The sequence below is a fragment of the Drosophila miranda genome, chromosome XL (assembly GCF_003369915.1).
Source record: "Drosophila miranda strain MSH22 chromosome XL, D.miranda_PacBio2.1, whole genome shotgun sequence".
In the NCBI taxonomy this organism is placed as follows: domain Eukaryota; kingdom Metazoa; phylum Arthropoda; class Insecta; order Diptera; family Drosophilidae; genus Drosophila; species Drosophila miranda.
In genome coordinates this window covers 4,024,814-4,036,684 of record NC_046673.1, presented here as the reverse complement: position 1 = coordinate 4,036,684, position 11,871 = coordinate 4,024,814, and the positions used below count along the sequence as shown (strand labels likewise).

Here is an 11,871-nt window from a genome sequence, read left to right as displayed (position 1 = left end):
ACAAATCAATTCAGATCGTACTGCCTTACCTCTTCTAAGCGCACTCTCTCTCTCTCTATTTTTAACTGTTAGCGGTGCCAGCTCCAGCTCTTAGGCAATCTAGCCGGCAACTGAGCTAGGCACAGGCAGAGGAACAGGCAGAGCCACTCAGGCCCCCTATGCGTTTGTTTTTCTTTGAAAGATGAGGCTCTGCCTGCCACATCGGCGGCAACAACGGCGTCGCCGCAATACAATCCCAAATAACAGACGACGACTTGTTGATGGCATTGGCATTGTACTTTTGTTTTATTTATTTGCTTGCATTTCACAAACAGCCTATTATCAAGTAAACGTTTTTATAGAAAAATAATAAGAGACAATAAGTGTGAGTGCGCGGCTCTATCGTGAAAGTGTCTTGAATTGACAGGGATCCGAAGCCGACTCCGACTCGGACTCGGGATCGGGACCTGCTTCAGCTTTAGCTTCAGCTTCATACGTGACTTCGCGCATTGGGTAACAAACGGGCTCTTGCCTCAGTTTAAAATATTGCTATATATATCTATATGTATATACAAAGATTGTGGACCTGTTGTGCCGCCTCCATTGAAATGGCTTGGATTAGGGAGTGGATGGAACGGACGGGAAGGCGTGGGATAGAGTAGGTATAGGACACGGTTATGTTTTTGATGCGGAACGGAGAGGAAGGAGGGGAAAGGGGGGAGGGACGTACGCTAAGCTAAGCCTAAGTCTTGGTTGCTATAAAACCTAGTGGTTAACGAATTCCTTGTCTAAGCGATTTGTTTTGTTGGTTTGTTTCGTTGGAGATTGATTGGGTGGTTTCCAGCTTGTGAAGGCGATTGCTGATTGGACATGGCCTTGATTAGTTGTCTATAGATAGTTTTTGGTTTCGTTATTCGTGTTGCTTCTGTTCTCTTTTTCCTCCTCCTTTTTCTTTCCCTTATCCTCTGCACTACCCTTAACCTCATCCCTGTCATTGTCTTTAGTCTTTTTCTTGTCCATCTCGTCCTCTTCATCCATGAATATCAGCGAGGTTTGTGTGGCGATGACTGCGTTTGGGGTATAGCCAGTGGCCCCCGCAGTGGTACCCTTCTGACTGAGTTCCCTTTCTCGCTCCAGTTCCTGCTCGCGCGCCAACTCCTGTTTCTGCTCCCGCTTGATTTCCCATTCGTGTCTAGCCTCCTCCTTCGAATGCTTTCGCCGTAGAATCTGTGCTTTGCTCTGTAGTGGCGGTGTGGACTGTGTAGCCTTGTCTATTTTGCGCTCCATTTTCAAATCCATCTCCACGTCCGAGTCCATGTCCATTTCAGTCTCAGACAACGACAAAGAGTTGCCGCCACGAGGTACCTGATAGCGCCGGACATCCTACATCCGATGGGATCCATAGAATTATGTGCATTTTCACAATAGAAAACTTGTTAAGCAGCGACCTACCGTGTTCAGTGTCGTTGGTTCCGATATGTAGCCATCGCAGTCTTCATCCTCGCTGAAGAGATCCGACGGGTTCAAGCCATAGGTCTCCGGCAGCCGGCACACGATCTGCGCCAAATCGATGAATGTGTACTCGTTGAGCGAGGCGTGGTTGCCCCGCTTGGGCGGCTCCTTGCTGAACCACTGATTGAACCTGCCCAACCGACCCGCCTTGGCCATGCCCTCAAAGTAGTTCTTGCCGAACACATAGCCCACGTCGCGGATCTCGTCGAAGCTGCCAAACGCCAGGGTCTTGTACTTGTCGATGGGCGGTCGAATGTATTCGCAGTAATCAGAGTTCTTTACCTCCTGGAAAGACAGAAAGCAAACACATAAATAGAGTGCTTATTAGAGAACCTATTATGCGAAAGCCCACCTCCAGTTGTCGAACGCAGGAGACGTAGGCGAGCCGCGACTGAATGTCCGGCAGATCGGGCACCTTCACGGGTGCGGTGAACGGATTCCACTTCTTGTAGAGCAGCCACCAGCCGCTTAGGTCGTCCCCGTAGTTGGTCAGATCCGTATCGTCCTGCGACCCCACATCGATGGCGATTATGTGAGCGGCGCCCAGATTGTGCATCACATCAGCTACAGTGGCGGCCAATAGAAATAGTTCGAGTGCGTTGTGTGTGTGTGTGTCCGTGTTTGCGTGTGTATGTGGAATGGAAACGTATTGGTTAGTCGTTATAATGATCCGCTAGCGGTACATGGTAGCCATTGGCATTCCAGCATCTTGAGCGGTGGGACTCTCAGTCACTCCCCCAAGCTGCTCGGACTGGCAGGCGACTCATCTACAAGATCTCAATCAATGGAGCGGGCGGGCGCAAGAGGGCACTGTCGCGGCGCAGAGTGTTGGACAGCATGTATGTACAAGTAGATGGATGGATATGCTGGTTTACCTGGCACATTATTCGTGTAGCACCCATCGAGTAGGAGATGGCCGTCGCGGTAATCACAGAAGGGCGGAAAGACACCAGCGATGGACATACTGGCGCGGCAATAGCGCCACAGGTGACCTGCCGCAGCCGGACAATGAATGAATGAACGGGCGGGCACACCAGACACACCAGACACAAACACACACACACACATAGACACAATACAGTGGTAGGCGGGATTGCGTGGATGTTGTGTGGTGGACACGGACGTAGGTGGTGACATTTGTGTGAATTTTCGGTGTGTGTTGGTGTTAAAAGAGAGAGAGAGAGAGAGAGAGAAATAGATAGACAGGATTTAATTGCCGCTGTTGGAGAGTTTTTCACAATTTTCACTCTTTGTGCTAACTACAAATAAAATTTCATACACAAAAATGCACATACACCCAAAAAGTCGCCAAGAATTAATTGCTTAATATTGCTTAGGCATAGGATAGGCATACCACAAATCAAAATTAAATTTTGTACATAATCAACGGAAAAAGGAGAAAGGAGAAGGAAAATAGAAAATAGAAAGAACTTTTGTGCGAACTCAGCTCTGCATCTGTGTAGGTGTGTTTGTGTTTATCGCATGTTGTGTTATGAGAGTGACAGGGACAGATAGTGGTGGTGCGCATTCGCCGTTATACTAAGCGGACCGCGCCACCATCAACAGTCGCAGGCGATGGGACAATCAAAAACAGGGCTGCCAGTACAACTAATTCTGTTGATAAAACGCCAAAAACAATGCAACAAACATAAGAAAAAAAATTAAACCCAAGAACAACTAGAACAGCATCAGCTAGGCTAGAAACATGTATCATACATACATATATCAGAGATCGGATTGCGGAAAGAAGGTAGTTGCTGCTGTGGGTGGGACAGGGACATGGACATGGACAAAGCTTTGGTGGGGAAGAAGGGAAGAAGAGTACATATGTATATCCAACACTCTGCGCACGCTCTAAATTGAGATTGAGATTTAATAAATATATTAACGATTCGTTCTGTATTTACAATTATTTAGTTAAGGTTTTTTGTTGGCTTAAGAGATAATTGCATACTAATTGCTATTTACCTGGCAAGTTATTTACATAGCCGCCATCCAGTAGAAGGTGCCCATCTTTTGGGTCGCAGAGGGGCGGCATGTAGCCGCTAAGCGACATGGACGAGCGTACATAGCGCCACAGAGATCCTGCGTTTGATTGATCGATTGGTTGGTTGGAGGTGGCAAGGCAGTATTTTTGGTTGTTTGTTGTTGAATAACGGCATGCCAGCAATGAAATTTAGTATGAGTTGAGTGTGTATCGAGTGTGCGTTTGAGTGTGAGTGTGTGGAAAAAGAACAAAAATAAAGAGAGAGAGAGAGAGAGAGAGAGAGATAAAGAAACTGCATTGAGCCATTGTTTTGCTTTTTGTTTGTCTTGAGATGTGTTTGGATGGCAATGAAAAGATGTAACTCTATTTTAGAGCGGAAGTGGAGCGTGGAACTGGCAGGAAGGAGCAGCAGACGCAGACTAGCAATATAAGCTACAAATGTTCGTCGAACTTAGCTTTAGCAACTGTCACCCTAGCACACAAAATGGCGAACAACAAAGTATCAGCAAGTAGTAACAGTAACAGTAACAGTAACAACAACAACAACAACGACAACAACTTAAAAACAATGATGAAAGGGCATGTCCATGCCTGCCTGCAATCGATTGCATCGGCTGAGTGCATCCCTGTGATGTATGTATGCATGTACCCCCCTCTACACGACGCAGAATGGCAAACAGGTGGCAACTGGTGGATGGAGGGGAAAGCCTCTTATTTGCGGGGGCCATTAATGAGGCTGAGTGTACGTGTGTGTGTGTGTGTGTGGGTGTAGAGTGTAGAGTGTGTGCGTTTGGCACTCTTAGTTCTATGCAAAGGTATACGAACATACGGTACATGATGAAACTTTGCATGGTGGTGCATCTCTCAGCAGCTACTGGCTACTGGAGCCACCTTACCTTATGTTCGTATGCCCTGGCTCAAAAGCTAAACTACAAAGGATAGAGAGAGGGGAAACTATAACAGATACAGATACGGATAGATCGCCAGAACACAAAATGCATAAGCAAAATGAATACCGAAAAAAACATGCATTTAATAGCAGTTCAAGGAGAAGAAGAAGAAGTACAAGTAGGACTACCAACAAAGAGAGAGAGGATAGATACAGAGCGAGGGCAGAGAGACAGAGTGCATGCACTGTCGGCCCCCTCCCCGTTCCTACCCTGCCGCACTCACCGTTGGTGTGGATGCGATGGCAGCTGGCGGTGATATCCGTCGTCAGTGTGAAGTAGGGTATCCACAGATCCTCGATATTCACATCCCCGAAGGTTTCATGTATGGTCTTGTTGAACTCCCGTCCAGAAAACATCGATGTGATGGGATAGGTTAGATCCAAGAGTTGTAGGAACCATTTGGTCATTTTCTGGAATATTTAATGCGAAGTCTCTACATAGATTCAGTCCTGTGAGGGGAACACCCATGTACATACCTTCGACCACTCGCGCGCCTTCTGGGTGACCGTGGTAATGTTCCGCTCCGAGCACCAGAGGGCCCCCATCAACGCACCAATGCTGACGCCCCCGACCATGTCGATGGGTATGCCCGCCTCCTGGATGGCCTTAAGCATACCAATATGGGCCGCGCCACGTGCACCACCACCGCCCAACACCAGACCAATCGAGTTGCCCGTCAGCCAGCGGGCCAGGCGCGAGAAATCGGAATGCATATTCGGTTCGGATAGCAGCACACGACTGTAGAGATCATTCTGTAAGCAGCAGAGGTAGCACGGGTCAGACAATACGTGACACCATAGCTATATGTGGGCTTCCACTTACAATGCGGTATTGGCTTTTGCGCGTGAAGATGCGCTTCACACACAGCACATGGTGGTGCTTGGTCACCCAAGGACGAGCGTTCAGCCAGCTGAGCGTGTTGGCCGGCTTTGAGGACGCCGTCTCCGGGTACAGTAGGACCAGTTCCTTCTGGGTGCGCAATGCCAGACGATCGATCTCGCGCTCAAACTTCCCCACCAAATGCGAGTGGTCGCCCAGGCCCACAATGAGGACGACGTCCGCCTGACGCATACAACGCTGGGTCCAGGGACTCAGCGCATTGTCGCACTGATAGAGGGTTATAATGTTGCGGTCCTCCTGCTGGGCCAGCCACGAGGTCAGCCTGTATTCGTTCGATGCGTCGAATATGTTCATTCCCAGCTGTTTGCGCGCCAAGTCCGAGGTCAGGCGCAGGACAGGACCTGACCGACGAGAGTAGAAGAGAAAAGACAGAGATTATGAAAATGAAAACTTTCGAATGTTCTAGGTTGCAGATCTGAATGATATCCCACTTGGATTTTGCAATATACACCCCAAAATATTTTTTAAAAATTCAAAAACGGATATCCACAAAAACAAACGAATTGGAATGACAATTGCACGACCTCTTGCAGGACTTTTGATTCTTGTCGATACAGTGGAAGATATACCTAAAGATATAGCACTTGTATAGTTTCTGGAACTTTTTTGCTATTATTTTTTAGACGTTCAAATAAGCTACTAATCATTAAAATTGTCCAAATGCTGTCAAAGATACGCCTCATCCCCCTTTATCTTATCATCTTAATTCTTCTGTTATTACGATATTGCTACGAATATTTTTGAAAACGATTTTGCTTATTCTAAGTAAGAGGCCTACAACCTAGAAAAAGGGCCGGGGAGAAGTGAAACATGTTTACCCACCGATGGCACACAGCGAGTGGTAGAGCTCGTAGGTGAAGGGTGTCAGGGGCACATCGTCTGTGATGGGTACCAGGGCCACCGTGGAGTATTTGTGCGTGACGGGATTGGCCTCGACGGGTGCCCCGGGCGCTCCAGTGGTCGTGCGCGTCTGCATCGAGCCGAGAAAGCGATGGCTAAGGAAACTGATCAGCTTGGTCACCACAATCGGGTAGCGCAGCTTGATGGCGTTGAAGAGACCCTCCGGGAGCTTGGCCAACTCCGAGTCGCGCACCGCCATCACTGTGGTTGTGCGTGACGTCTCCGTGATCATCTCAACGATGCCCACGAGATCGCCCTTGCCGTACTCGCCAACGATCTCCTTCTTGCCGCCGGGATGTGTGATCACAGAGCGCATGCGGCCGCTGAGCACGATATAGGTGCTGTCGCTGCTCTCGTCCTGCCGGTACAGGGCCCTGCCGGACTCCAGGAAGATCCAGTCCAGGGCGTAGTCGCATTGGCGTACCAGCGGCGACAGACGCCGCACTACCCCATTGCCAAGGTCCAGCACAATGCGCGGACGCTGACGCATGATTCTGCAAGAAGTTGGATGTGAACAAGGCAGAAAGAGGAGAGAAAGTCGAGGATAATGTTACTGGTATATAGCTGCACGCCTGATGAATGCCACGCGACTGTGATTCCGCGAGCGAATGGTGTACGCGCTGGCCTCCCCCGTAAGCATGGCCAGGCCACCGACTATCTCCCCGGGGTGTACATAGTGGATGAGCAAGTCCGTTTTATCCTGCTTGATGCGCGTAGCATCCGCATTGCCCTGGTACACGGCCAGTGTACCGGTCATCACAAACCACACGCACACATCGTCCGCATTGCCCTCGGTGATGAGGGTCACGTTCGGCTCCATTTCCCGCACCTCCACGAACGGATCAATGATATGGGCATCCTGTTCGGGCAGACCCAGCTCCTTGCGTAGACTGTCCACCGCCGAAGACTTGACCAGTCGCATGTCTATCGACGGCACTGGCACTGGCCCGACCTCGGGCTGCTCCTGTTGCGTTATGGAGCCGCGACGAGTGGACAGATTACCGTCGGATTCGCGCTGGTGGTACAACGGGGGATAGCTATTGAGCCTAACGCCGCCATTCACCTCGCCGAATAGTGTGTTCACACTGTCCCCGCTCAGCTCTAGATTCGGAATGCCAGGATTCGGATCGGACAGCGTGTGCTGCTCGTCCTGTGAGTAACGCGACAGGGAGCTGGCTGGCCTTGGTACCGCCGTGTGTGTTGAACCGGCTGTACCGCTGGCTGCCGCTGCCGTTGCCGTAGCCGATGCTGAGCCAGTGGCCTGTCGCGTTGTTTGCGAGCAATAGACGGAAGGCCCGGCCCCCTGACTGCTGCCCTTGAAACGCATGTGATTCTGAACGAGCTCCGCATTGAGGCCGAGGTAGTTGCGCAGTGCCGTAAACAGAACGCGCTGCAGTCGTATCATTATCACCTGAATAACACGGATCATCACATCCGGACTGTCCTTGAACACCTCCTGGAAGGCCTGGAAAAGGGGAGGGATACGAGGGATGTAGTATCGTGGGGCATGGTACGAGTATTAGGGCATTTGGTTGCTGTCCTACCGCCATGGGCAGTCGAATGACCACCGATTTTTCTATGGCCTTGGCCGTCACCGTCTTGTAGTAGCTGGGATTGCCGGACAGCACATCGATGAAGCTGAGCAGCGAGGTCACCGACTCGCCCTTGCGCACCGTCTTCAGGGAGAGCGTGCTGCCGTCCGCATTCGAGATGTAGACATTGATCATGCCCGATTGCACGATGTAGACACTGTCGTCCGGGTCGGTGATCTTGAACAGATAGTCGCCGCCCATCAGGTCCAGCAGCTGGGTGTGCTTGCACAACCGCAGGAAGATGGGCTTCTCGAAGTGCCCAAAGATGCGGATGCTCTGCAGCATGTAGAGGGCGTCGGGGGGCACTCGATCGCTGCCCTCCATGGTCTCCTCCAGGTACTCCGCCGGCGGCTCAACGGTGCGCACCTCCAGCGGCATGTTTTCGCGACGCAGCTGAAGGATGCGGCGGGCGAACCGAATCACCGCCCGCCGCTTGTAGCCCTTGCCGCTGCTGTACATCTGCCCGCTGACGTTCTTCATCTTGCGCAGCATGCGTCTACCGTAGAAGAGCATCTTGTCGCGCTTGCGAAAGCGTGGGCCGCGCAGATCCCCGCCCGAGGCCATGGTCACCGCGCTCAGCGAGCGGGCGATCTCGTGGCGCAGCCGTAGTCGTGCCAGGCGCTTGAAGTACACGAACCAGCCGATGAACAGCATGCTGAGCACGCCAAGGGCGCAGTACAGGTACATCTGCAAGGAAAAGAAGAGACTGCAATCAGAAGGGGAATAGAATCCATCAGCATAATATTCTTCGTGTGGAGTAGGACGACGACTCTTGACTGAATGACTGGCTGCTGTTTAATCGGCACTGGGAATACATATTTAGATGGCAGATGTGTTTACATTTACCCATTCGAGATCCGAAAACCGAATACTGGGAAAATCCATTTCTATTAATTTCACTCCAAGCCAATATTTCTTCCTTATTTACTTTGCACTGCCGTGGCTCTCTATTTTTTTTTTTCGATTCTCGATGTAGTAGAGGAGAATATACGTTTCGGTTTCGTAAACTTCCCCGATTACAACTTTGCGGCGAGGCAAGTTTTTCAAAGAAATCCGCGTCGAGTCTATGAACTAGTTCCGAGTCAGATTTATACGATTTTGCGATATTTAGGTGCCCAAGGGGTCTATAAATATACGGTGATGCATTCCCTGAGTGCAATCTCCAACTTTTTTTCACTAGCCGCTTGGCAATAGGCAACAAGAGGGCACAACAGAGAGCGAAAGAGAGAGAGAGAGGGAGCGTTGCCTTTTCCAAGCTTTTATTTTTCTTGCTCTTTTCATTCGTGTGCCGCCGCAGTGGTGGTTGCTGTCTGTCTGTTGTCTGTTGTTGTTGTTGTTCTTGTCGCTTTTGACATTGAACGTCGCCGAGCGTCGCTGCCTGCCTGCCGACACTTGTTTTGGTTGCGCTTTGCTTTGCACCTTTTTTTAATTGTCTACCGTTTTCGCATTTTTTAGTTTTTACGCCTATGCATTCGATACGAACTAGTATGTGAATTATTAATATGATATACCAGGAGCATGTCTGATTAAACGGTAATGGGAGCCGCAACTGCCGGCAGCTGTTGTTTGTTTGTTTCTTTGGCTCAAAGCTCATTCCGCTAACAGGTTTCTTGTCGGGTCAAATTGGAATAAACAAAAATTTGATCTTGGCTGATTGCAAGGAATGGTGAGGAACTGGATTGGAAATCTGATCGGATTACTGAATGCTGAAATTGAAGTCGAAGCGAGTGTATCGCGTTGGACATGGCAGATGGGAATGGGTGAATCGCATTTTTGAAATTTCACTGGAATTGGATTGGACTGCTCGAATGGGATAAGATTGCATTTGGTTCAAACTGGATTGCCGGCATTCAAACGGAATAATGAACGGATGGTATCGCATGCAGATATAATGGGGCTGGCTGCATTGCCGAAATTGAATGGAGAGTCGTATGCATTGGCTGGGATCGCATTGGATTAGATTGATTGGGTGGCCTGGCACTGGCAACCAGAGCCACCGCACCGCTCGCTGACTGTGCCCCTTCACCTAGCACCGCCCCATAGCTAGCTTTAGAGTCACGAGGCGGCTAAATTGATTCGGCCCCAAGGGGTTAATTAAATTATTGAAAACTGATTTGGCTGATGCCGCGCGCCGCGCCCCCGGCCCAGCACACGTGCTTCTGATTAGGAAATACACACATTCGCACGCGCACCCGCACCCGCACCAGAACCAGCACCACCATTGAGACGTAATCAGCGGAGCGTCGCCGTCTTCGGGGTCAGATTGGTATTATCATGATCATTGCGGTTTCTGGCTATCATTTCCAGTGGTGGATTGGGCTTTATGTAAGTCGAGGCAGCTAAAAACCTTATTCCACTGCGGAAGTGCCTTGGACAGGCGACAGATAAAAAGAGAGGGAAATAAAAGCAACAGGAAGGAACAGCAGCGAGATCAAAATGCACCCACACACGCTCACAGCTATTTCAGAGAGAGCTCTCTCGCTCTCCATTTCTATCGCTCTCTTGCCATCTTTGTGTACGCTTATCATAAGCGCAGACACGAACCAGCTGCAGCTGCTTACTTATGCGTGCGCGATCGGATCGCCCTCCTGGGCAAACCCCCTCCACAACAATCCTTATCCATATGTACAATATCTGCCTCGCGCACACAAACTTATTTGGAGTCGGGGCCAAACAAAGAAGAGAGATACAGAGAGAGAGACCGTGCACTTACTTACCGTCATTGTTATTTGATTGGAGATGTAGTAGCACCAGGCATCCGCTAAGAATGTGCTGTAGTACATGTTTGAACCACTCACACGCAACAGTTCCAGGACATCCATTTATGGCGGTGTCAAAATGGCTGAGTGTGAGTGTGAGTGTGTGTGTGCGTCCTGGCCAGCCCAGTCCTTCGATTGGTTCTGGCCGCGGCCTCGCTCGCAACTATTCGATTTTTGTTGCTGTTGTCTGTCTAGTCGTTCCACTTGTTCATAGTATAACCGTATTCTTGATTTTCTATTGTGAACGCGGAAATATTCAATGCCCCAAAAACACCCCTGGCACACAAACAACAGTTAGTGGTCAGGCGCGGGGGAGGCTGATTTGGGGGGTGAACGGAACAAATCTCAGCGTTTTGTTGTTGTTGCTGCTGCTCTCTTCCCACTTCCACGACGACGACCAAGACAGCCACGGCCACCCCCCTCCCTATTTGGATGACTTTTTATTGTTTGTGCATTAATTGTAATGCACGCGCCTCTCGCTTTTTTTACGCACCACACCACGCACACTTATACACTGTGCCACCCACACCAATAAGAAATTCCGTTTTGTTACGAGAATCCGAAATCATACGGTGAAATTCGTTGTTTCTGTTTGCACTTGGACTTTCGCGTAATTAATTCTTAGGAAAACGCACGTCCATAGAACTCGCTATGCCAGACTATGGGTGGGAGGCAGTCTTTTTAATTTACTGAGTTTAACTAGATGAGAATTTTTACCATGTACTGTACTACTTAGTAGTTTGAACTAAAAATTCAATTTGCACTTATTATATTTTTACATGGCAAATGGCAACTACACAGAAACTAAACATCAAATTTACAACATTTTCAACAAATTTTCTGAGGAAACAGAAGGTATGGACAACAGGCAAAACGGTCCGGAAAATTCAACGCATGCAAGGCAAACCAACCCTTTTGCTTAATGTACCTTGAGGCAAAGAACCGTTTTTGTTTAAAGGTATATTGTCCGCACACGCAAGGTGAAGTTCGTATGAACCTTGCCATTCGCCGCCGCTGTTTTTTACTGTTGCCCATACCCTATTCTATAGGCCATTCAAACTTACGACTCATTTTTTCGTTTCAGGAGAGAGCAAAAGAGGTGTCAAGTCATCAGGGCACTATCGATAGACTCGATGTTTTGGTGCTAGTCGCTATTTATAGTAGTTTATAACTAAAAAAGCCAAATGCTGCACTCTAACAATTTTTTTATTGGATCTGATAGTGCTGTTGAACATATAAATTGATGTATCGAAAAATCGATTCATATATTTCGTGAATAATATATTTTTCGG

General features: G+C 49.1%; 1 protein-coding gene across 4 annotated transcripts; it reads right to left on the bottom strand.

Moving 5' to 3' along the window:
* Nucleotides 1-254: 254 nt before the first annotated feature.
* Nucleotides 255-11,387, bottom strand: LOC108160071 (neuropathy target esterase sws). Of its 4 annotated transcripts, none has more exons than XM_017293829.2 (11): nucleotides 10,538-11,387; nucleotides 7,773-8,507; nucleotides 6,783-7,693; nucleotides 6,151-6,722; nucleotides 5,251-5,669; nucleotides 4,905-5,180; nucleotides 4,652-4,838; nucleotides 3,460-3,576; nucleotides 1,844-2,055; nucleotides 1,432-1,776; nucleotides 255-1,362 (listed from the first exon to the last, which is right to left on the bottom strand). In XM_017293829.2, the coding sequence occupies exons 1-11, from the start codon at nucleotides 10,640-10,642 to the stop codon at nucleotides 868-870; spliced, it is 4,374 nt and encodes a 1,457-aa protein (XP_017149318.1). In that variant the 5' UTR covers nucleotides 10,643-11,387; the 3' UTR covers nucleotides 255-867. The 4 variants fall into 4 exon arrangements, with proteins under 4 accessions (XP_017149318.1, XP_017149329.1, XP_017149338.1 ...); XM_017293840.2 differs by lacking the exon at nucleotides 3,460-3,576 and adding an exon at nucleotides 2,367-2,483; XM_017293849.2 differs by lacking the exon at nucleotides 10,538-11,387 and adding an exon at nucleotides 8,667-8,768.
* Between the last annotated feature and the right edge of the window lie 484 nt (nucleotides 11,388-11,871).